This window comes from Branchiostoma lanceolatum, chromosome 15, assembly GCF_035083965.1.
Source record: "Branchiostoma lanceolatum isolate klBraLanc5 chromosome 15, klBraLanc5.hap2, whole genome shotgun sequence".
Taxonomy (NCBI): domain Eukaryota; kingdom Metazoa; phylum Chordata; class Leptocardii; order Amphioxiformes; family Branchiostomatidae; genus Branchiostoma; species Branchiostoma lanceolatum.
The window spans coordinates 11,612,195-11,638,483 of record NC_089736.1 but is presented as its reverse complement, the minus strand read 5'-3'; the positions used below and the strand labels follow the sequence as shown (position 1 = coordinate 11,638,483).

Genomic DNA, 26,289 nt, shown 5'->3' with positions numbered 1-26,289 from the left:
GGAAGCCTATGTGCTTATGCAAAAACCTCCCCCTATCAAATTATAATAATTCAAATAAATCAATTAAACAAAAAATGATATGGTTGATAAATAAAATAAATGAAACAAAACATTGTTTGAACACAGTAAAATAAATACATTAAATTTTATCATAACTTGGTTAATCATCCATACATTTTCATAAGATATGTATAATATTCTCCTTGCCGGAATACGTACTCGGGTATATTCAGGCTAGGGGTATAGTACGGCCTGTTACATCGGCATCAAGCGGCTGCGTCACTCACTATTTCAGATGACATAAGGCTGACGTGCATTAGAGCCTCCTAGCGGATCTTGATGTCATGACAAACTATACACCCATCGCCGTCTCGCACTGCGTGTAGCATTTCTCGTTCAACAAAAACGAAAAGTCGGTTTAATATTTGTAGAAACAAACTATTACCAGCAAAATTAATGACGATATCATGTATCAGCCTCTTGTTTGGGGATACCATGTACAAAATTATAAAACTTTTCATTAATCCAATCGCCATGAAAGTTATTGACATGTAAATCACTTGGTCTGGCATCTGTCCTTGGTGATGACGCAATAACATCCAAAAAATCTCGAGAACAATTTTCGAAGGGAGAGCCTTCAGAGCGAAACTAGAATTATCTTTCAGGTAAAATTAGTTCATTCTTGTTTGCAAACGGATATGAGATTAATATGCAGATGCTACTAGCTCAAACTTCGACCAATATTGAGGTTTTGTCAAAATATTGGCCCAAATTTAGTGCTAGTAACGTTATTATTATGAAATGCTGTCAACAAATAAAGTTCGAGCACGCAGCCATAAAATAAGAAATTCACTTTCCTATCATCTTATTTTTTTCCTCCAATATTAAATGTCTCAACAAGTGTCCCCCTAACCTTTGACTTATGATTGTCCTCAGGGAATTTTACTCGGGGTCGCTCGAATAGAATTTGTTTTGTTGTCTGTTAGAACCAGTCGAACAACGTAATTATCTGTCAGCAAGACGTTATAATGGTTGTGATCGTTTATTCTTAGGAAATTACAGTTCTTAGACGTCTTGACAATCACTGGGGACTAAATCTAGATCATAACGGTTTGGACAGGGGACGGGGCCGTTAAGTAGGAACCGGGAAGCATCATGTCGTCGACAACAATGTCAGCGCAGGCAGGTAACAACTCGTCGGGGCCACCGGACGTCCTGGCCCGAGGAACTCGTGTTACAGCTCCCGATATCGCGGTGGTTGTTCTGTACCTCGTCGTGACCGTGGGGATCGCACTTTGGGTAAGGAAAACCCTTCTCTTTAAAAACTGTTTTCACTAATTAAAAGTGTTTTGTCCTTAGCAAAATGATTTCAAGGTTTTTGACATTTGTATGAGCCCCTCCCATTTTTAGACCTTTAGCCTTTGTTTAGATCTGATGCCAAGAAAAGTGAATATAAAGAAGCCTGTAGGTATTTAAGAAAGATGTTACAGATTTAATTTACTGCTAAGTCCTTGGGGGGGGGGTCTTCTTCTGTTGTCATCCTCAATTGATGTGAAGCATGATGCTTTGGGTATATAGAACACAGACAATTATGTGTACCAGATAGAACTACATGTATCTGCTATACCTTTATTGAAATGAGGCATTGTAATTTGTTAAGTGACTTGCTATGTGTTTGTGAGTGTCAATTGTCTTTTCGCACAATAAGTCGAGAATGCCTGGGTGAATTATCTTGATATTTGGTAGGTGGGTAATTCTTGATGAGACCTCAAAATACATGTAGTTAGATTTTAGGCCCCCTAGTAGCTTGTTATGGTACTGCAGCAAAACGTCCTGTTTTGATATCTAGTGTTCTAGACATGCTCTTGTCATCATTTTTTAGTGGTAGACTGCTATTGCATTTTGATTACTATGAATAAATTGACCATTTGAATGCATTGTTCATGTTTATTTCCCCAGTCTATGCTAAAACACCACCAAAGCAGTGCCCAGAGCTACTTCTTAGCAGGGAGGAACATGAACTGGGTCTTGGTAAGTTCACATGGGATAGTGTATGGTCTTATCAAAGTCCTTCAGAAATATTACTCAAGGCAATATACAGATCCTATATAAGATAACTGAGAGCAAGAAATAAATATAACCTACTTGCTGATCTGAGGGACAGTTGTCAATCATATTTTCATGGCATGCTTTTGTTATGTGTTGGTAGGAAATCTTGCCAGGGTACTGTTATTTCATTCAATATTGCGGTTACCGTAGTGGTTGTGGGAAAAGGGAGTAGTTCATAGTATTTAATTTTAACAGTGGGAATAAACATCACTGTCTCAATTGTCAGTAATCAAATATTTGCAATGATGAAATTTTGGCGGTTGACTAGTGACCGTTAGTTAAAAGTAGCTAAAATTAAGTTACCGTTAACAAATCAAGAATTACAGTAACTTTTAAATTTGATCTAGTTGAACTAAGTTTGCCTTTTTAATGTGCTATATTAGGTACAGTGTGCCCTTACTAACATCCTGTATAAGTACACAATAACTATACAATGTATTAATAACTCTGGAGAAATGTTTTCGAAACTTACAATTTTTACAATACTGCAATTAAAATTACTTTTCCCACCCAGGTTGGGGGATCGCTGTTCAGTAGTAACATCGGCAGCGAACATTTTATCGGTCTCGCGGGCAGCGGAGCAGCGACTGGAATCGCAGTGGCAGGGTACGAGTGGAACGTAAGTGTTCAAGGTCAAATTTTCCAAAAAAGGTGTGCGGAAGATCACCGTTGATCTAATGTGGGATCCTCATGGGATAGGGATTTCAAATAGGTCGGATTGCACAAAGCTTTAATGACAAATTGTACTGATAATCTTGTTTGATTCTGACAGCATCTGTAACCTCCATTAACATTACCGGTAATCTGTTACATAAATCCACCACTTTGAAAAACAGTGAGTTTGAGAGATCTCTTTTACAGCGCCCTCCAGGTATGCACAGTTTAGATATACAGGACCAGCATTATAGTGGGGGACTTTGGGTTGGAGATCTGTTTGGACATATCTTTTCAGGGTGGCGGAATTATGTACCCTGGTGGAATTAGGGTAGTAGATGTTATTTCCTGAAGGAAAATTTCAAACGGTAGAAAACATCTAAGAATGGAACATCTAATCATGTAGATATGGACTCATAAAATAATGTTTTTAAGTTATTTAATAGTATTTATCTCCACAGTCCATATTCATCATTGCTCTCCTGGGATGGCTGTTTGTTCCTGTCTACTTGGCCTCTGGGGTAAGTTTAATTACAGTAACCTGCGATTCACCAATCAGCATTGAGAACACTGATTACACCTACTATTGACCAATCAGAGTGTAGAGCCAAAAGTTGTCAGGACATGACACCAGCCATAAAAGATAAAGGTAGTCCCATATAGCCGTTTTGAGGCCGTAGGGGCAGTGGGTTGTTATCCACTGTGTCTAGGGCATGGTATTGGAAGGTGCAGCCCAACCCTTCCACCGCCTTTTACCTCCCAAACCAAACCCACACCAGCCATAAACCAATCAAAATCAATGACATTTAGGTCTTGAGGTTTCATACAAAGTAACTGCTACTGACCAATCCAAACAGAGAACTCAAAAGTGTGTTAGAATGTACTTATCAAAACTAAGGATACAAAACATTAGAGCGTGAAACACATTTTTTTCAGTTCAATGTACACTTTTCACAACTAATGTTTGGTGCATGTGTTTTCAGGTGTACACAGCTCCAGAGTACCTGTACAGAAGGTTCAACAGTAGGAGACTGAGAGTCTATGCCACTGTGCTCTCCCTCCTCATGTACGTCCTGACCAAGATATCCGTAAGTACCTGCAACACCCTCTTGTGCCAACATAATCTAATGTCTTAAGTTATATAATAATAACTGTATTGCACAACAATTGTACAAGGTACAAAGTATGGCATCCACTGGTACATATATATATAGATAACATTCTATTAGGCTAATTAGTCTATCTTATACAATATGGTGTAGTAGTATTGGATGACAATGGGATTTTACAATCATTGGAGAAGTTTCTAATGTCTAGACATTCTTTGATATATTTTCCAATGTTTACCATGCAGGAGTTGTCACATTTTTGCTATTCAAGACCATTGAGATAAATCCTGGTAAATCCAACGATAGCATTGCGTATGGTAAATTACGTATATCAAAATATTTGGGACAGCTAATTCTGGGTTTTGTGAGGGCCCTACGTACCTCAAATCTCTGTAAAACAACTGAACTGATTGGAGAAAAACATTATAGCCATTATAGCTTTTTTTCTACCTCCAGCATGTGTTTTTTTGTCGTTATTCATGTTTTGTAAATTACTTTACTATATGTAAATAATTCAAATCAGAACTGTTTGCACCTAAAGGTAAACTTGAAGGTAAAGGTAGTTCCTTACCTTTTTTAGGCCATAGGGGCAGTGGGTTGTTTTCAACTGTGTCTAGGGCACGGTATTGGAAGGTGGGGTCCAACCCTCTCCTTTTACCTCCCCAACCAAAGTCAAGTACTCATTTTTACACCTGGATGGAGTGTGGGAAGTCGTGTAAAGTGCCTTTCTCTTGGGGCACAGCATCAGTTGTATGTCAGGGTATTTAAAGGCACCCAGAGCATTTTATGAGACTTAAAACTTGGCTAAAAAACTCAAATTTCCAGTCATTCCTACACATAATAAGTTTCAATAACACTATACCATTACATATCGAAATTAAATGAGCAAAGATTATGATGTCGTTGTGTGGTGAGAACTGATAGAAAACCCAAGCCCTAATAGACTGATCCTGACTGTCCATCACAATTAGCGGTTCGACCAATGAGAGAGTGACTGCATGTCCGTCAAATATTTGCATATTTATGTTTTAATTTTGCATCTCTACGTTTTGACGGAGGTGGGCGGGGCTAAGGTATTGGTCTATTTACATTAGGCGCGTGAAACTAAAAGATCACCACCCTAACCGTTTAGTAGAACAACATGGCATTTGCACCTGCTAAAGTCTTAATGGCATCTGCATGGCAGGTGGATGTGTATGCAGGTGCACTGTTTATCCAGCAGTCCCTGGACTGGAACCTTTTCCTGTCTGTGGCTGTTCTCATCATCATCACAGGGTTCTTCACTCTCACAGGTATGTATCATGTATACTTTTCTGTGTCTTTAATTGGATTCAGGCAGTAGAAATGTTTCTTGTTGATGATGGACAATGTAATGCCTGGCAATTAGACTATTTCTGTTGACCCTACAGGCCTGAAAAAGAATAGTAACTATTAGGCATCCCTGCGTCACCTTTAAGATTAGTGAATGATAACAGTATAGATTTGAAACGCACTATACTTTTACTGATTTTAGTTTATCATTTCAAACCAATTTCCCAAGTCATGAAAGTCTAATAAAACAGTATTACCAATGAACCAAATTGTTTGCTTTAGGGACATACAAAGACAGGAATGCAATACCTTAACGACATCCTCACATCTATTGATAGTGCTACTGATGCCAACACAGAAGTCTTTGTTATGGGAAACATGAACATAGATTGGTCAAACCAACTGTGTCCTATGAGGGAACACTTAGCAACCATGCAACAAGTTGTAACCTGTTTCAAGTGGTGAAAACACCCACAAGAATTGGTGTAAACAAGAATAACCAACAAACTGCAACCTGCATTGACCTGATTTTTACAAACAGCAAAGACAGATGCTCACCAGCCAAATCTGCCCCTGTGGGCTTCTCAGACCACAATATAATTTACATTACAAGAAACACAAAAGTGCCCAAAGCACAGGCAAAGGTAGTACACCGACGGACTTACAGAAAGTTCAGCCCAGAAGATTACTTGACAGACATTGAAGTGGCTCCTTGGTACCTTGTACAGGACGAAGAAGACGTTGATGATGCCCTACATGTTTTCTCAGTTATGTTCAATAACATAGCTGACCATCATGCTCCGATGAAAAAGCGAACATCTAAGTCGAACCCAGTGGCATGGCTGGACGAAGAGCTCAGGGAACTGATGCAACTTCGGGATGATGCGAGGAGAGAATCCGTCGCTTCTGGTCTCCAGTCCGACACTGAGGTCTACAAGAAGCTCCGAAACGCAGCTGTGAAGCTCAACAGGAAGAAGAAGGCGGCATACTTTAAAGCAAAATTGGCAGAAAACAAAAACAACCCCAAAGCAATGTGGAAAACATTAAACGGCATCCTGGGAAAAGGTTCTAAAATCTCATCTGGTGTAGTTGAACAAGACGGCGTCTACCTTACGAAAGCAAAGGACATTGCTGAACATTTCAATACCTTTTTCCTAAACAAAGTCAATACCTTACGGCAACAAATGAATCTACAAACTGATGATACCTTACTTCACTTGATTGAAAGGAAGATCATGGCTGGTAAAGAAGACTGCAGTTTTGAACTTAAGCAAGTTGATAGTGACGAAGTGTACAAACTCCTCCTGTCTCTTCCAGAAGGAAAATCAACAGGCCTAGATAACATGGATAACAAACTTCTGAGGCTTGCAGCGAAGCACGTTTCCATCCCTCTCTGTTACATCATCAACTTGTCTATGACTACCTCAGTCTATCCAAGGGAATGGAAGAAAGCCAAGGTCGTACCCATTCCAAAGTCAACGACAGCATCCTTCTGTGGTTCGAATAGCAGGCCAATCAGTCTTCTCTCTGCTACCAGCAAGATTATGGAGCGCATCGTCAGTAAACAAATCTCAGATTACTTTCAGCAGAACTCATTAATGTCCAATCACCAACACGCGTACAGGAAAAACCATTCAACTTGTACTGCACTGCTGCACATGGTGGATGATTGGTATCGCAATATTGATCAGGGAAACTTGGTAGGTGCTATTTTCCTTGACTTTTCTGCTGCCTTTGACCTAGTTGACCACAGTTGTCTACTTCAGAAACTAGGATGCTATGGTTTCAGTGAATCCACAACAGAATGGATGGCAAGCTACCTGATAGGCAGGGAGCAATGTGTACACATCAATGGGACAAACTCTTCTTTTGTGGAGTTACCTTGCGGCGTTCCTCGAGGGAGCTGTTTAGGGCCCCTTCTTTTCACGATTTACACAAACGACCTGCCGCTTGCCATAACACAGGCCACAGCAGACATGTATCGCGGCTGACGACACCTCAGCCTACACCTGCGACCCTTCAATTGACATAATTTCATGTAAACTGCAAAGAGAGGTGAACAACATCTGCAACTGGGTAAAAACGAACAAGCTTTTCCTAAACAAAAACAAAACAAAATGTATGGTTTTTGGGAGTGTACCCAAACTGCTGGAAAGACCGACACTCAACCTAATTGTTGATGGCAAACGTATTGAACAAGTCCCGGAGGTAAAACTACTTGGTACAACTGTCGATGAATGTCTTACCTGGAACACTCACACGAAGACAACCTCAAAAAAAATGGCCAGGTCCCTTGGAATGATCAGAAGATGTGCAACATACATGGACCAGACACTCTTAAAAATGGTGATTGAATGCCTGACATTGACTCACATGGACTACTGTAGCCCTGTCTGGTCATGCACTACAAAGAGAAATATCAAGTCCCTACAAATAGTGCAAAATAAGGCTTCACGTTTGCTTCAGTTGAAACCACTGTGGAAACCTGTACACACTAGACTATCATTGAACACAATGACTACTTTTAGAAGGATTGTTTTCACTAATGAACCTGTGTGTCTTGCGAGTAGACTGCTTTCTGTCAACAAGCAGCATACGCACAGAACAAGATTTGCTTCAAAGCCAACTTTTAGAGTAGACAAACCTAGAACAAATGCATTGAAGAAGACATTTATGTACAGGGCTGTTTCAACGTGGAATCAGCTCCCGGTAGAGCTACAGACCACCCTTTCTGCTCGTACTTTTAAAGCCAGAATCTGTGAGCTCTTGTTATAAAGTGTAGAACTGATTCATAAGTAAAGTGGCATTGAATCGCAAATGATTTTACTCAATTAAGGAAGGACCTCTAATTTTAAGTAGATTCCTGAATCAATTTCAATTCGATAGTTTTTTTAAATGACATGTAATCAGCTATCTGTAATTAATGTAAATATTGAATGTTGTTATGTTGTTATCGTCAATGCATGTATTGTTATTTTGATGTTGTATTGTAAGATGTTAAGAAGTCCAGGAAGATTAGTGATGTGCCTTAGGGCACACCACTAATGGATTTTCTTCAATAAAGACAAGACAAGACAATGTACCATTCAGGATTTGAGTGTCACATCTTGTACTATCGGTTGTCGGTAAGGACTCTATTTTGGGGCGATGCCTCAGGGGTTAGCCTGATAGTTTATCATAATCATGTACTAATAAATTCTGTCGTCCACTGTTTGTAGGAGGGCTGCGGGCTGTGATGGTGATGGACACGATGCAAACTGTACTGATGGTTATCGGGGCTCTAGTCGTCGCTATACGCAGTGAGTTGGCCATCTTACTCTAAACCTTCAATTATGTGCTTAGCCTAATAGTACGTCACACACCAGTATGCATTGATTTTGCGCCAAACGTATACTGAAGGGAATTAAGATTATTGTAAAAGTCTCCTACTGTAACAGTCTACTGATATTTCATAGCATCTTGTCGTAGAATACATTTAACTATTCTGTAGAAATGGTACTTTACTGTCAATCCAGTGCTTAAAGGGCCAGTGCTAATGCCATCCATGACATTCTCATGCCAAGATGAGATGATGATGCTCATGCTTATTTTCACCTAACCCAGGTTTTCATGTAATTGGAGGGATTGATGGCTTGTTTGAGAAGTACCCACGAGCCATCACAACCATCGGCAATCAAAGTGTGGTTCAGACGTGTGGTAAACCACCCTCTGATGCCTTACACATGATCCGGGGCCCCGAAACAGCTGACTTTCCCTGGCCAGGATTCGGTGGGATCTTCATAGCATCCATTTGGTACTGGTGTACCGATCAGGTACAGTCACTGTTGCTTAACAAATGTGGTGTAACCTCTGTTAGTTGTTTGTGAACTTGAACTACAAGTTTTGGGCAGTCCAGCCTCAGGAGACCATCTGTGCACCTCTGTGTTGACTTCTGTTGTGGCTTATGTGACTTAACCTTTGGCACACTGAACTTGACTGAAGTAGCCAATTCCCTATTGGTTATAGACTTAGGCAGCAGGGAGTCCACTCTGTGATCTGCATGGACTAAAAGTATCATTAGGCATATTGTACTACACACTAGGCACTATCTGTAGCAGTGATATTTATGGGATGAACTTACAATCAAACCTATCTATGACTTGATTCATGGGATTTAAAGAAAATGGTCATAGAAGACAGGTGGCCAAAATACAGCTATACTGTAGTCACTAATACTTACTGTTCAGCACCAAGGACAGATATATAAAACGTCCTCTTTCCCCATTGTCTTGACATTTCTGTTATATAGATATACAGAATTCAAAGTGGTAATGGATTAGTTTGAAAAATCTAAGAGACCACAAAAAAGTGGCCACAATGGCCTTAGGCCACACCATTTTAATTTCTTGGTTAACGGAATTCTTAAAAAAATGCTTTATTGGAAAATCAACAGGAAAACAGAATCTCAGAGGAAAGTTTGTACTTTGGTGCACACAATTTCAGGGAGTGAACAGGGTCAGGTGTAAGTTTTCACCCCAGCCTTCTGTTTTCCTGATTTTTTTTGCTAAAATTCAAAAAAATCTGTTAAACAAGAAATTAAATTGGTGTGGCCATAGTTGGTTCTTATAAAGATTAAGTCACAGGTAAGTAGTACAGGTTCAACTGTAGTATGTATGCTAGGATATAGATGGTACCCATGTATTACCCAGCACCGGTGTTATAGTTCTAAAGTTAGATTTATTGCATGTTTTACAGGTTATAGTACAGAGATGCTTGGCTGCGGAGTCCCTGTCCCATGCCAAGGGTGGTTGTGTGGTCACCATGTTCCTGAAGATTCTGCCGATGTTCCTTATAGTCATGCCCGGAATGATCAGTCGGATTCTGAACCCAGGTGAAACACCATATTCATAATATGAACTTATCTTTCCTGTGTGGCATCCTTACTGATATGTAACTGTCCTTGGTGCTGAAGAATATTCACATTCACACTGACACTGATAATCAGTGAACTATCTGCTGCAATAGCATAATGTTGATAGATTTGATTCACCGTTACATGTACCTGAGAATGATTATACAGTTAAAGGGTTCCAAGATGCCAACAACACAATTACTATAGGGATGCTTCCCTGTAGCTCAATTTGTTTCATAGCAGCTTCACAGTTGAGTCTCCTGATTCCAATTAGTTGGTAACTGGTAACTGGAAGTTCATTACGGGGGATGGGTATCCTAGTAGGAGCTGCACGTCTTTCAGAAGAGACGTATAATGGTGGTCCCGTGTTTGAGATGGTGCCTCCAGCACGTTACAAGTACAACAGCCTGACAGCTTCATTTAACTTGTCCCGAGTAGGCAAATGATTTAACAATGAATAATTATCTTCCTTTCTCACAGATACTGTAGGCTGTGCCGATCCAATCATCTGTCAGCAGGTGTGTGAGAGCCAATCAGGATGCAGCAACACAGCCTACCCTCAGCTGGTGCTGGGACTCATGCCTGCAGGTCAGAGGTCACACCTTCTGGTCAGAGGTCACACATCCTGGTCAGAGGTCACACTTTCTGGTCAGGAGTCATTCTTGTAGTGTTGATTGTTTCCAGAGCAGCACAAAGATGCTGCTGATTACTTATCAGGGTAACTTTCTTACTGCAAGAATAGAGCATTCAAATCTGATGTTGTTGCAACTTCACCCCAGTTTAAGGACTATTAGCTAGTTCAAATTAATTATAGTGTTCATGCAAGCACTGAGTTGGAAAATAGCTTATTTAGCAATCTGAAATTCTGAACACTTTATTGTGTGACATAATTCCTAGCACAGCAACCAAATTTTGCCAAGTTATATTCCTTGAATTTAGCGTAGCACCTTAAGGGTTCTTCTGAATTCAGCATGATCATTTTCGAGACACCCATGGAGAAGCTTAGTCACACTAGGATCTATGCAATGATGATAACTTATTGATAATAGATTGGACATTAGTCTTTAGGTCTGAACAGGAATCCATCACTCTCTAAATTTTTTTTCTTTTTTACAGAGAGCTGTTTAAAGTCTGAATAGTTCTGAAGGAATCTTGTGGCTGAACACTGTTCTGTTCATTCTCTGTAGGGTTACGTGGCCTGATGCTGTCGGTGATGGTGGCCGCCCTGATGAGTTCACTGACCTCCGTCTTCAACAGCTCCAGCACCATCTTCACCATGGACGTGTGGAGGAACCTCCGCAAGGACGCCTCGCAGAAGGAGCTGATGGTTGTGGGCAGGTCTGTCAGCTCTTCTAACACCTGTAGAAATTGAAAGTAATCTCGAACCAGTTTAGCTAACTAAAGGGCTATTCTTCCACTGGTCATGACAGAAAAGACAGATGCTATGTGTATTCAACATTATCTTTATTCGCACAGAAAAAAACAACAGATAAACATGAAAAATGGCACATTTAAAACACTGGGACAAGGCAAAGGGTTGGCTGTCCCCTTAATCAGATCAACAATTCGTATATAGGGTGGAAGGTTTTTTAAAAAGTGCTGTGCATCAGCCATCAATTTTACAATCACTCAATCAATCACTACTTTACAGGGAAATTTCCCTAGGTCTTTTCGTCAAGTACAATGAACAGTTAACTATGTATATATATGGCTTAACATCCTGTCCTGCAACCTTTTCCAGTACTAGTAGTGTACATGTCGAGTGTCAGTTACACGGCCAAAATTTAAATCCAAATGCAGAAACCATCCTCTTCCAGCCATAAAGTAAGGAGATAGAACCTCAGTCCTTGTTACAAGTATTAGCAATTAAATCAAATCTTTATACGTGTAGTACTGTAGTTCTTGTTTCTTTCACTGTATCTTTAAGTTCACTGTTTTCACTGTCAGCTCTGGACCGTGAACTTATCATCACCGTGAAAAACCTATTTATGACTCTTTCACATATCCTTTCTGTAAATCACTTGCTGCAACCGTGAAGTTCAAGTTCAGTGAAAATGTCCATTTTTCTTACACCGTGAAATTTTGCTACCGTGAACTTAAAGTGAATCACAGTATTATACACATGTACTTAAAGTAAAATCTACAATATTCTTCAAATGTTCTTTCAGAATCACAGTCCTTGTGATGGTGGCAGTAAGTATAGCGTGGATCCCGTTTGTGAAAGGTGCCCAGGGAGCCCAGCTCTTCATCTACATACAGTTCATCTCAGGTCGAATCACTCCGACCATGGCAGCCATCTTCCTACTGGCCATTCTATGGACAAGGACTACCGAACAGGTATGCACTACGAAAATCTTTTTCCTCATTTAGGCCAACCAATTTAATTTCTTGGTTGACTGATTTGTTTTCTAATCTTAGCAACAACAAAAATCATGGAAACAGAAGGCTGGGGTGAAAACTTGCACCTGACCCTGTTCACTCCCTGAAATTGTGTGCACCAAAGTACAGACTTTCCTCTGAGATTCTGTTTTCTTGTTGATTTTCCAAACTAGCATTTTATAAAAATTCCTTTAACCAAGAAATTAAAATGGTGTGGCCTTATCTTGTTGTTTTTCTGCACAAAACAAATCATCTTTCAGAAGAAAATCATTCTGTGTCCAAAAAAGCTGTTTGTCCATGGGGCAAAAATATTTTTTGGGTAGTGTGTATATAATCCATTGTACATTGTGTATACATGTATTTACACCATTTTACCACCTGTTGCATTTCAGCAATTAAAACAGGAACATCAAGATTTTCACAAAAACGTTCCTGCAGTTCCAGAGGAAGCTGCTAGGGGGCTCAAACATACACCACTTCTTTATTACATCACAAGCTATCTGCCACCAAAAATCAAGACCACAGCACGTCCAAGTCAAAAGATACAAAAATTGTTTTGCTGCAGTGCCAAGGTCACATACCAGGGGGCCCAAAATCCACCTTGAACTTCGGCTTCACAACACCTGCCCGCACACCAAATATCATCGTAATCCATCAAGAGGTTCCTGAGTTATGCTGACTACAGTTGTGCGGAAACACAAACAGACAGACAGACAAACAAACAAACAAACACACACACAGACACACCCAAAACTATATCTCCATTTTTTATGGAGATAACTATTGAATAAATAACAGTTTTTTGGGATCCATGTACAGTCAAACCTGTACATGTGACCACCTCAACATAAGGATCACCTAACCAATGTGAATACGTATTGGTGGTCCCTTAATTTGCTTATTAAATGATTTTTCCAATTGACACAAGCATTAAGAGTCCAGTCTATATATAGTAACCACCTGTCCATATACACCAGATTTTATTAGTCCCTTGAGTGGTCTTCTTGGGCAGTTCTGACTGTATTCTTAAAGGAATCTGCAAAGCTTCCACAATCTGTGATATTTACTAAGTAACTGAAACTGTAACTGTTTATGGACAGTTAACTATAGGTAAATATCATAAAGTCAGCCCAAACAACCCTCAAGTTTTGTTTTTGTTCCTTTTCGATTGCAGCTGGTAAAAACCTCCAATGATTGTAAAAGTCCATTCTCATCCCATATACCGCACACTCTTTTATTAGATGAGGTTGTATTGGTCTTTAAGTCTAAGGAACTGTAGTCCTATACCAGTAGATGATTGGTATGTGGGCAGGTGTTGTGAAGCCGAAATTCAAGGTCGATTTTGGGCCCCCTGGTATGTGACCTTGGTACTGCAGCAGAACTTCAATTTTTGTATCTTTTGACCTGGACGTGCTGTGGTCTTAATTTTTGGGTGGCAGATAGCTTGTAGTGTAATAAAGAAGTGGTGTAGGTTTTGGCCCCCTAGCAGCTTCTTCTGGAACAGCAGGGGCGTTTTTGTGAAAATCTTCTAAAGAGAATAACTGAACAAAGGAACAACGGATTTCCATGATATTTTTATTTCCTGTTTCCAACAGGGTGCATTTTGGGGTGCAATGTGTGGAACTGCAGTGGGACTGATTCGCCTGATTCTGGACTTTGTTTATCCCAAACCTACCTGTCCAACCGTCGACACAAGGCCTGATGTTATAAAACTACACTTCCTGTACTTCAACATCATCCTGTTTGTTGGTGTGGGCATCGTCACTATCGTAGTCAGCCTTTTTACTGAGCCTTTGTCAGAGCAAAGTGTAAGTATCATGACATAGATTTTTTGTTTGTTTGTTTGTAATGCATACCCAGTAAACCACCTCATGGCGTACACACCAGGCACAGTGCAAGCTGCACATCTGGACAAATTTATTTTATCCACTCACACCCATGGGAAGGACCCCTACTCTTTTGGATAAGTGTAGTGGGTTCTTTTATGTGCTTGAGGTGCAGCTCTCCTCCACAGGTGGGACTGTGTCAGCAATTAGCCTTGTCAGTCTTGTTGTCAGATTGACTGTACTCAGTCTTTTTCAGTTTTAATCATCTGTGATAGACAGTGGCTTTGTCTTGACAGTGTACATAGTATTACATGTATTTGAGGGGTATTCATCATACTGTTTTTCTTTATTTGTTAATGGTCACTAAATTTTAGTAACTTTCACGGCCACTCAATCACTAAAATTTTAGCATCACAGATATTTGATCACATTTCTGTCGAGGCAAGAATTTTGCTCCCACCTTTTAGATTAAATGCTATGAACTATAGTGAACAATCCCCCAAACCACTAAAATTACAGTGCATCTTTTCACTGTTACCTCTTCCAATGATATTTTTTGCAGGTCTAATTTCTTCTTCTTGCATGTCTTTGTAGATTGCCAGGTTGACCTGGTGGACCCGACACAGCACCGTGGAGTATCTGCAGGAAAACCCTGAAACACCAGACACGGAAGCTCCCAGCCCGCCCATGGAACTCTCCGCGCTAAACGAAACTGGTCCGAGCAAGTCAAGTATCTCGCAAGAGACGTCAGAAATCGGTAATGCCAACCAAGCTAATGTGGCGATAAAAACAGAGGTAGACAAACCAAATGATGGTGAGAAAGATTTCAGATGTTTTGCACAACTGCAATGCAGAGTTTTGCACGCAACCTTGCAGCTGTGGAGGAAGGTGCACCTGCGCTTGTTCTGGATGCACAATGCTGCATGTGCTTCTTAAACATCAACAATGATGCACTTTTTTTATTGCAGAAATGCATGTCTATGGCTGGCATTTTGTCCTTAGTGCTTCACACTGACACAGCGTATGGCATCTTTACTGCTGTGGCTGTCCCTGGTGCTGAATGACATTCACATTCACACTGATACAGCTTTTCTGTGCCTAATCTTTATTGTCATCACTGTCCCTCGTGCTGAATGACATTCACACTGACACAACTTTCCTTTGTGACATCTTTACTGCCATGGCTGTCCCTGGTGCTAAATGACATTCACACTCGCACTGACACAGCTTTCCAGTGTGGCATTTACTGGCATGGCTGTCCCTGGTGCTGAATGACTTTCACACTGACACAACTTTCCTGTGTGAACTATGTACTGCCATGAATGTCCTTGGTGCTGAATGACATTCACATTCACACTTACATAGCTTTCCTGTGTCAAATCTTCACCGTCATGACTGTCCCTGATGGTGAATCACATTCACATTCACACCGACACAACTTTCCTGTGTAATATCTGTACTGTCATGAATGTCCCTGGTGCTGAATAACATTCACACTGTCACAGCTTTTCTAAGTGGGGCATCCTTACTGTTATGGCTTTAAAGCATCACAGTCACAAGCTTTATTTTTCTCTTGAGAAAATGCAGCTTTATTTATGCATCAGCTTTTATGCATTGGCTTTGAAGGCTAACCATCCATCTGCAAGCATGACACATGTTATAGTAGATTTGTTTACAACACTGTGACTGTAGTTTAGGATAGAAAATAGGAGAGAAGAGAACTGTCTGTTTTCTATAAACATTCAGTTGATTATTCACCCTCCACTCACATAAATGTACATGACAGGTTTTGAAATCAAATTTGCTAACTCTTTCTTAAGAAAACAAATGGTGTATGGCAATCTGACCAGGCTATAACGTTACATGTCAGGGTGAAAGAGCTGACAAAAAATTACAACCTTCAAAAGTCTGTCATGCAGGGAAGTTTTTTTATGATTGGTAGGAAACTTTTATGTCATACTATTTTTCATAGATCTTCTCCAAACCCAAAGTTTACAGTGCATATTTTCTTTCTTTATTCTAGGTCCATGGTATAAAAGATTGTGGAGGGCTATGCTGGGACTTGAAGAGAGCAAGAGGAGCACAGAAACCCAACCAGGCGACAAGCATGTATTACACGAGACCAGGCGAGACCAAATCATTTTGAACATTGCTGCAGCTACTGCCTGTGTCACTGTGACCATTCTGTGGATAATCTACCGATGATGCATAGGCCCATTTCTGGAGATCACTAAAATTCCCTTAGATTACTGCTGACTTTTGTAAGACTAGAAGTCAAAAGAAGGATAGCATTGGGAGCTGACTTAGGTAGGTTTAAACCTCAGACTGAGGACGAAGCATAACGTTTTTTTATTAGCAAAGAGTGCAATGCATCTTCGCTACAGCTTGCGTGTTTAGCCAAGCACACCAGGTCACCCCTACTCTTCTAATTTAAGAAGTGTAGGGCTTATCACATACGAGTAATGCATAGACAAATAAGAGTAATCAATACATGTACTTATTAGGTTATCAAAATGTTATGTACATGTAAATAAGATAATACTGTCTGTGAACTGCTAGACTTATTGTAATTCTTTGTCCATTCAACATTTGTTTCCTGGTGCATGGAGGGGTATCAAATTCTCCTTTTGATTGAGAAAATGTTCCCTACTCATGTTTTGTCCCACAAGCTGAAAAATAAAAAGTTAAGTCCAACTCTGCTTCTAACAGTGCATCCTATGTGTCTGGCTCTAAGGCCACACCAATTAAATTTCTTGGTTAACGGATTTTTATTTTCAAAAAAAAAATGTTAGAAAAAAAAATCATGAAAACATGACTTTTGTTTCATGATTTTTTTTTTTCAAAAACTTTTTGGGGGGAAAATAAAAATCAGTTAACCAAGAAATTAAATTGGTTTGGCCTAAGTCATCCTTGGAAGTATAGAGAAACAATATTTATATAACACAAAGGTCCACTTTTGTTTGTATATCAGAATTGTCTACTTTTGGCCCCCATTTAGAAAAGCTGTCCTCCAGAAAAAGGCAAAGCTTCCATTCTTTAAGTACACACAACAAAGACAACAAAATTCATTTCAAGATAAGCATTCTGTTTATTTTGATGTGAGATACTCCAGGCTTTACAAGTCTAACACTTACACATTCATTTTTCCATAATTAAAACATTTTCTTGATAAAGAAAAAAATGGTATTAAAAGAACTGTTGATATTGGTGGATCATATTTAGCTTTGTACATGTTAACATGTATGTGTTAAGGACTATGCATACTCTGGTTACGTTGAATGATATGAGATTTTAAATCGACATCAAATATGGAAACCATAGAAACAAGATCATGATCTTGTATATCTGTAGATATATCTGTAATCATAACTAACCAAAGACAAAGAAAGTAAGATCTAATACAAATTAAGAATGTCTTGGTTAATACTTTGATTAGTAGTTGGCCAGAGTAGTTTTAAAGAAGTCACTGTTGTTCTTCGAATCCTGTTGCTCATATGTTCTAGATTATTGTAAAACTCTGAGATTATTCAAGTCCTCTCTAAAGTTATATACTATGTACTGACATCACTTTTGTTTACTACTCTCAAAAAAGCTTACTGTAAATGCATTCAAGTTCACTTGGTTTTTATTTTGGGGTAGGGAGAAAATAGAGTGTTCGCGGTGGTTTTAAGTTTGCGTTTGAAACAAGAGTAGTGCTACAGTCATAGGTGGGCAAAAAGTTTTGTGGTGGTTTTTAGTTTGTGATGAGGACTCAGTGTACACCGCGAACATAAAACCACTGCAAACATTTCTACATTTACAGTATCACATACATTGTACTGCCCTGGCTAATTCCTCCTACCCTAGATTTTGTCAAACTCATCACAGTCCCAGCTAAAGCGCCTTGCCTTACCAACCCGACGCCATGGCCGGGGGATAACAAACATGTCGGATAGCCAGCTTTTTGGGGAGTCCGGGTCTTCACGGTTCTTAGCCCTGTAGCACAGCCAGAGAGTGAAGACTACAAGCGCAAACAAACTGCCAAGGAACACAGACAGTTCCACAGTCATCATCATCGCAGCATGACTTTCGGAGTCTAGAGAGAAAACGAAGCAAAAGGTTAATTTTGTTTGTTCAACTTTGTATATCATCTTTTATACAGCATAAGACTTTCAAAATAGTGCATAATATATATTCACTGCTTTCTTTTCTCTAAGCATTCCTAATACAGACCTATGATAATGTAAACCTGATGTAAACAGTACAATTATATTAATATATAGTTTTGTGTCAACATTGTACAAATTACAATACCCTCTAAACACAGAAAGTTGTCACCACTTGATCTGTTTGATTCCAACATTTCTTTGATGAAGTTTGATTACAACAAAAAAGGCAAATCAGATAGAAAAGGCATAAAGGCCACACCAATTTATTTTCTTGGTTAACGGAATTTTTTTTTAAAGTGCTAGATTAGAAAATCAACATGAAAACAGAATCTCAGAGGAAAATTTTTACTTTGGTGCACACAATTTCAGGAAGTAAACAGGGTCAGGTGCAAGTTTTCACCCCAGACTTCTGTTTTAATGATGTCCTTGTGCTAAAATTTGATTTAAGAAATCTGTTAACCAAGAAATTAAATTGGTGTGGCCTAAGCTCTCACCATCTACATTTGTCGACATTGCCCTTTCAGTGGCCGCTGGTACTTGGTGGGTTTTTGAAGAACCTTCTTTGTGCATTTGTGTTCCACTGTTTCCTTGATTCATCATTGCGTCATTTTTGGTTTCATTATTTGGGTCACCATCTTTGATATACAACAGTGCGACGTAACCACGATCTTTGACCAATGATGTGTTTCCATCCTCTTTCAGCTTGGATTTGTCTCCTTGCATGTCATTGGATGATGGGACATCAGGTGCAGCTTGGCCATCACCGTAGCTGCTGTCCTTTAAAAGGTTGTCAAGGTCAGACATGAATACAGACTCTCGCTCTTCCGATGACACAGGTGCGTCTTCTCCCTTTACTGCCGACAAGATTCCGTCATCCTCTTTAGTTGTTGTCATGGAAGACTTGCTGGCTTGTGCTGTGGCTGTTGCGTTCTTTGCACTGAAAAGTGATGCCTTGTCTTCATCCGAGTGTTTGCCGTAATTCTGCAACCCACTGTTCTTGTCTTTGGTAGAGATAGTCGGTACAGCAACTTTGTCCACGGCTGATAAGTTGGTGTTATCATTAGATGACTCAAAATGGTCTGGGTTGCTTGTAAAGGCTCTGATATCGTCACCGCTAGGGTTTCGGGATGCGCCACTGTCTGTTGACTCCTTAGGAGAGATCGAACCGGTCTCTTTTTCTGGCATGGTAAACTGAATCGGTTCAGAGGGCCACTTCCTTGGGCAAACTACATCTAAATTTAGAACAAGACCAAACAGTTATAACTATAAACAAAACATGGTGAGAGACACTCTGCTTTTCGAAAATGGAAAGGAAGCATGATTTTTGTGTGTTGTCATCTTAAGAACTGTTGATAACCTTACCCTTAAATCCCCAATAAGTGAGAGAGAAGTACAATTTGCTTTCAAGAAAAGAACTCAATATGCAATGTATACATATAACAGACTGAGATGAATTGTTTGCATGTTTTGCATTCTCCCATGTTCCATTTCTATGTAAAATACAATCTAGCCATAACACTTTTAGTGTTCAAACATATATGAAATTCATTTTAATACAATAGTGCTATTACCTAAGAGACTGTCATCTCCGCCCTGTTCCAGAAAGTTCAGGATACACATACTGTCTACGGTGAGATCCATGTAATCATAGTCACCATCGCTACTGTAAGGGCAAGAGCAATAATTATCATACTAGAAAACAGGTTATATAAGCATGCGGATCCCACTCTCAAATCTTACATAGTGACTGTTTAAAGGCACCCAGAGCATTTTATGAGGCTTGAAACTTGAATCCAAAACTCCAATTTCTAGTCATTCTCACACATAGTAAGTATCTACAGTATTTACACTAGGCGCGTGAAACTAAAAGATAACAATGTAGATTATTTTTGTGCCGCTTTTGTTTTGCACTTTTGATAAAAAATCCGAACACAAATGGCATTAATTGTCAACTCCATAAAGATTACAGCAACTAGAATATTTTCAGTTTTCAAGCCTCATAAAATGCTCTGGGTGCCTTTCAGATACAGTGACTACTTTTGAATACATTGTTGATAACTGAATAACCGCAAGATACTTATTATGATATATAATATAAGTCTTTCTCTTAAATTTCTTACTTTGAATAGTCAAATGGAATGTTTTGCAATGCTGTTGGTATTTTGGCACTTTGCATTGCAACAGAAATGTCTGAGTTTGGAATATACGGTAACCGTTATATCTTACACATTTAAAAGACATATAAGGACTACCTTTCATTTTTACTTAAAACTGACTTCTACTTACTCAAAGAAGGGTACATCCTCCTCCTCCAACTCTGTAACATTTCCCATCATTTCATCCTGGTCCATCCCATTGTCAGTCAAGTTGCCATTTTCTGAAATCAAATGTTTGAAAAGAAATTCCATAATGTATAATTATATAATTATAACACTAAGTTTGGAATGAACATTTTATTGTAGAAATAGGAGGGACTTTGTGACATCATATTGATCATGTTGAAACTGTGCTAAAATTTTACTTGAAAATAGGACACGTATGAATATTCATAATTGTGAGAGAATAACGTTTTCAAATACGTGGTACAACAAAAAAACTGCGACGAACCTGGGTGTACTTATTTCCGTGTTTATCTGACAAAAACTAATGGCACGACTGCCAGTAGTGATTGGACGAATGTATAGATCTAATTAGATTCAAACAAATCAGCATTATCTTTAGACTACTTAAGATTATATGAAATGCCTGATTTACCTGTTTGTCATTTGGAAGGGACGTTAAATGGGGGTCCCGTGTTCGAGGAGGTGTCTCAAGCATAAAAGGGATCTTTAAGCAACCCCTCCCTGTAAAATTCTACCCTGAGTGCTACTGAAACAGCACTGGGAAACCTTAAGGTACAGTAGCATGCTTAGTCCAGTGGTTAGCGATCTTGCCTCTGGAACTAGAAGCCCCGGGTTCGATCCTGGCTGTGTCACTCATCCGAAATTGGCGCTACCTGAAAGGGTCGCAGTCCTTTAATAGGACGGGACGTTAAGCCGTGGTCCAATGTTCATTGTGCTTGTCGAAAAGAGCTAGGGGAATTTCCCCGGTACAATGAACCTGTAAATACTGTACAGTCATGTATATAGCGTCTGTCTTCTCTGTCACGACCAGTGGAAGATTTAGCTCATCTGAGTTCATTTGAGTTAAACTGGTTCGAGATTACTTTCCTTTTTTTCATTGCGGCCTTTATATTACAGATGTGTGTGCCCAAGTAGGCACTGTCTAGTACAGGGTGAACAACAATCATGATAATTACCTGTGAATCCGCAGACGCTTGACATTAAAAGAATGTGCAGACAAACGAGGAAAACTGTCATGTACGCCATGATGTCCCGATCACATCTCAGAGCTTCTGGGATGCTTGCGTGCCGTCCAGTGTTTGGTGTATTCGAACGTTAGAACACACCTGGCTACTCAGTGATGTCAAGTATGTGTAGAAAAATAAACAATGACAGAGTGAAGAAATCATTTATAGGGGACAAGAAAAGTATTAAGCCTTCTAAATTTTACATTAAATACGCTTCAACACAAATCACCCTGTAACATATTGTCAATTAGGCTACGTTTGATTTGACAAAAATCTAACCACCATGACAAAATCATACCATGGTTAAAGGTAAATGTTTCTTTCAGCTAACTTCAAACAGTATACATCTCTCTCAACTGTCTATACACTTATGAATACTACGCAGCCACAATGTCAGTTAGTCTAGTATAAACATGCCTATGTTTGTGATGTACACAATAACCATTCACTCTTGTAGGTTTCCCACAGTAACTGTTTAACTCCACAGAACGGCTTTACTTTCCAAAACATGTAATCGTAAGCTACAGGATAGTGTGTTGTACTAAAGCTCTTATACTTATTTTTGAATTTTTCAGTTTGGTGGAATAGCTGGAACATGATTGTTGATTTTTCATCGCTCAGGGTTAGGCCACACCATTTTAATTTCTTGGTTAACGGAATTTTTAAAGAAATGCTAGATTGGAAAATCAACAGAAAAACAGAATCTCAGAGGAAAGTTTGTACTTTGGTGTACACAATTTCAGGGAGTGAACAGGGTCAGGTGCAAGTTTTCACCCCAGCCTTCTGTTTTCATGATTTTTTTGTGTGCTAAAGTTTTTTTTAAAAATCCGTTAACCAAGAAATTAAATTGGTGTGGCCTTAGACGTTGAAAGGAAATGAATGGTTACTTAACTGTCCCAGATACATTTATTCACCACCCTGCATGTAATGATCCAGAACACAGACAGTTATATTTGTCAAGGTAGGACAACCAAGATCCAGACCAATCACTTTTTACCTCCATGAAAAGTGGAGGTATTGTTTTAGGCCAGTTTGCGTGTGTGCGGTTCCGGCGCAATATGTTCAGAACCTCTTGATTGATTGCCATGATATTTGGTATGTGGATTGGTGTAGTCCTGACAGTCAAGTTAAATTTTGGCCTTCTGGTGGCCAACCTTGGTACTGCAGTAGAACAATGTATTTCCTGGAGGTATGAGCTCTCTGAACTCATGTTACACAAGATATTTGCTAGTAGACTGACATTACCCTGACCTCCTCATCCAGAAACGTTTTTAATGGCATCTCAATTGGCAAGTGTGATATGTTTATTAACATGGCCTTCGTTTATTGTCATAGGATTGGATAGAAACCTTCTCCCTGCTGACTAACTCTGTAACCAATAGGGAATGGGGTGCCAGACGGCTACTTCAGTGTGCTAAAGGTTAACACAGGTGCAGACTGATTGGTCTAGCAAGAAGAACCATAGAAAAGCTCAGAACGCTGCATCGTTTCTGTCAGTTTTTGCTGGTTTCGTCCGGTCAGTGAGTCGTAGCAAATTCTACTCATTCTATGTCTTGATTATTCTATTTCTATATCTCATCTACAACACAGCTGGCAAACATTAGGAAAGGTTGTTAGTTCATTCACTTTAGACACTTGTTATCACCAAGAAGCCATCCAACGGTATCGGCGGAAGGAGATGTGATCTGCCTTCCAATAGCCTGCCCTAGACACAGTGGATAACAACCCACTGCCCCTACGGCCTCAAAAGGTACTACCATCACCAGGAAAACCTTAAAAGTTAAAAGTCATTCTATAGAAGATTCAAAAGCATTCGGTTACTGGGCTCAGCAAAGGAGGACAAGTATGAAGCGGCCTAGCTGGCTCCTGTTGATCTTTTGTGTTGTTGGTAATGCTGCGTCAGCACTTGACCTTTGAGGGTGCTCCGTACAAGCAACGGAAACCTGTTTGCCTGACAATATCAAGGTTGGTGAGGGTCTTTATACCGATAGCGTAACGTGCATATTCTGTGTAAACAATTGGGTTGACCATGAAACGGAACTAAATTCACCAAACAAATCCCTCCCGGCTGCCCAATGGGTTGCCCTGCAAGGTGTTGACGTAGGAAAACTGACATCAGAAACTTTACAAACATTCAATCCTTCTTCCTTGGTCGTCATTGCCCTTGTATATACAGGCATAAACACAATTGAAAACCGAGCTTTCAGCCGTTTTTCGCAACTGCAATCTGTGCATCTAGATTACAATATCCTACCTCAGCTGAAGCAAGCTTGGTTCGCTGATTTCGGTGCTTCAAATGAAATCTTTGTCGACTTGTCATTTTCAAATAACCGTATTGCCAAACTAGAGCCTGGCTGTTTTGAAGACATCAAGTTTCTTGAGCTGTTGGATTTATCTAACAATCTGCTGACGAAGGTTGAAAATGCTTGGTTCCGAGGCCTTGCCTTCCTGCGAAGACTGAATCTGAGTTACAACAAGATTGGATTCATTTCTGAAAATGCCTTCAGTTCCTTAGTTGAGCTACGAGTCTTAAACTTAGATCGAAATTTTCTAAAGTGCCTGGACCAGAAAATGCTATTGGGGCTCGACCTCAACATTGTCCGTGTTGGGGGGCAACACCTGGACAAGATGACGTGGAACCTAACACTGGACAAAACTGGTCTACCCTGGTCAGACCAGGTGGTGATTGTTCACGTTGATGACTTGATTTTATGTCTCACATATAAAACAGAGACAAAAGAGTTTCACATCCAGTGGAAACAAGTCGAGAAGCTTCAGGTCTTCCCCTTCTGGAAAAAAGAATGTGCGTGTAAACCGCCACAGACAAAGCTTCTGTTCGGGCCCTTAAAAATCCAACTGCCGCTTGTTGTCATCGTTGCTCAGGCAAAACGATTTGTATCACAAAACGAGATACTACCTTCGTATAATCTATGTCCCGAAGCTTGGGCGGCTAGACACGACGGTGTATCTATTAGTGTGACAAAGACAAGTGGCATTGGTTTGCAGGTTGTTGGTGTCAGAAGAAACATATCAGAGTATGACCATTTTTATGGTATTGCTTTCAAATTGGTGTCTAGTCACAAAAATGATGATCCTGACTTGCAAAGCAAAGAGTCAAGGAAAAGTACTGAAGAAAACATGACTGATGTCACCATGACCAATTACTCGTGCACTGTACTTTTCACCAACGGGGGGTTATTACATTCGAAATTGTTTCAAGGTGTCGAGAGACCTGTCTATTCAAAGTGTCCTCCATCACCGATTTGTAAAGATTCTCAAGACACAGAATTTAACAAGAGTGAGCCCTACAGACAATCTATTGAGCTAGACACAGAAAACTTGAACATCATCAATGTTACAAGGTTAACGAACATGACAAAACCTAATTCCATTTCTAACTTTGATTTGATATCTAAAGATATCCAAGATACAGAGCTTAATAACAAGACTCAGATCTACTCGACGACATGTGGCTACAACATAACGATTCAGTCTAATGTAACGTTGCACTTAACTACTGATGAAACGATCTTTCCATATATTCCACTTGTAATCATTGTTTCCTCTAGTTTGCTTATAATTGCGGCCATAGTCATTGTGGTTATTGTATGCAAGGTCAGATATAACAAATCTGCTGCTCAAAATGTACCAAATACTGGAAGAGGTGAAAGTGTTGAACATCCGAATATCGCTGTTACAGTAGCAAACCTTGATCTCCAGGAAGTGGCGGGCCGTCCTCAATCCGCTACACTTTCTACTCACACGTACTCGGAAATAAAGGATGAAAACGTTTATGACCCATCTAAACATCACACCTACTCCGAGATCAAGGATGAAGACTGTGATGATATTACCGAGCAAGGATTAGGAACAGTAGGCAGTACAAGTGTAACACGTCCGAATATCGGTGTAACACATAAGCCTCGCTAGCTATCCAACAAATACAACGGCTAACAAACCATTGGATTGTCCTTCAAACAGCTACAATCGAGATGAACTGAGTGTCCCTCATTGCTCTCCTACATTTTCTACTCACACGTACTGTGAAATAAAGGATGAAAATGTTTATGATCCATCTAAACATCACACCTACTCTGAGATCAAGGATGGAGATGGGGAAATTTTGACAAAACAGAGCAAACAGTACTGATTCACAAGGACTGATCATACTCATCAAATCAACGAGGAACAAAATGGTCTGAGTATTAGCAAGAGGAAGATATCACACTATGAACTACAATGTAGCGTTCAAAAGACTCAACAGAGGACAATGTTACGTTAACTTTACGGGTGACACTCTCTCTCAACACTCCAACGATATGGCATTATAAAAACGTACAAGGGAAAAGATCTGCAGCAACAATTTCAGATGATAGAGAACTGTTTTGAAATAGCCTGAATAATATACTGTTGTGTAACTGTGGTAAATATTATTGCTGACATTTTTGCTCCCTGGTGGCAGTTTTGTTATTTCTTCACCAGAATTTGATGTTATAACCATCATGATAGTAAA

General features: G+C 39.7%; 2 protein-coding genes across 5 annotated transcripts; one reads left to right on the top strand and one right to left on the bottom strand.

Annotated features, from left to right (window-relative positions):
• The first annotated feature begins 556 nt into the window (after positions 1-556).
• LOC136420760 (sodium/mannose cotransporter SLC5A10-like) lies at positions 557-17,058 on the top strand. 4 transcript variants are annotated; one of them, XM_066407856.1, is made up of 16 exons: positions 557-665; positions 1,053-1,299; positions 1,960-2,031; positions 2,624-2,728; positions 3,225-3,284; positions 3,747-3,851; positions 5,059-5,164; positions 8,402-8,482; positions 8,787-8,995; positions 9,918-10,053; positions 10,555-10,722; positions 11,262-11,412; positions 12,243-12,411; positions 14,049-14,261; positions 14,874-15,093; positions 16,303-17,058. In XM_066407856.1, exons 2-16 carry the CDS (start codon positions 1,156-1,158, stop codon positions 16,482-16,484), a joined length of 2,121 nt encoding a protein of 706 aa, XP_066263953.1. In that variant the 5' UTR covers positions 557-665; positions 1,053-1,155; the 3' UTR covers positions 16,485-17,058. The 4 variants fall into 4 exon arrangements, with proteins under 4 accessions (XP_066263953.1, XP_066263952.1, XP_066263955.1 ...); XM_066407855.1 differs by lacking the exon at positions 557-665 and having other exon boundaries at positions 942-1,299; XM_066407858.1 differs by lacking the exon at positions 557-665 and having other exon boundaries at positions 944-1,299; positions 14,874-15,036.
• Positions 17,059-18,121: 1,063 nt separating this feature from the next.
• On the bottom strand, positions 18,122-21,795 carry LOC136421121 (uncharacterized). The gene is made up of 5 exons (XM_066408273.1): positions 21,726-21,795; positions 20,714-20,804; positions 19,999-20,090; positions 18,922-19,659; positions 18,122-18,354 (listed from the first exon to the last, which is right to left on the bottom strand). The coding sequence occupies exons 1-5, from the start codon at positions 21,793-21,795 to the stop codon at positions 18,122-18,124; spliced, it is 1,224 nt and encodes a 407-aa protein (XP_066264370.1).
• Positions 21,796-26,289: the final 4,494 nt, after the last annotated feature.

Bases quoted from the DNA above. Each gene is read 5' to 3' on its own strand.
- LOC136420760 (XM_066407856.1), top strand. From the start codon at position 1,156: ATGTCGTCGACAACAATGTCAGCGCAGGCAGGTAACAACTCGTCGGGG. The intron at 3,285-3,746 runs GTAAGTTTAATT...ATGTGTTTTCAG, and splicing joins CTGTCTACTTGGCCTCTGGG to GTGTACACAGCTCCAGAGTA. The intron at 8,996-9,917 runs GTACAGTCACTG...CATGTTTTACAG, and splicing joins GGTACTGGTGTACCGATCAG to GTTATAGTACAGAGATGCTT.
- LOC136421121 (XM_066408273.1), bottom strand. From the start codon at position 21,795: ATGGCGTACATGACAGTTTTCCTCGTTTGTCTGCACATTCTTTTAATG. The intron at 20,805-21,725 runs GTAATTATCATG...ATTTGATTTCAG, and splicing joins AAGCGTCTGCGGATTCACAG to AAAATGGCAACTTGACTGAC. The intron at 18,355-18,921 runs GTGAGAGCTTAG...TTTTCTCTCTAG, and splicing joins AATGTCGACAAATGTAGATG to ACTCCGAAAGTCATGCTGCG.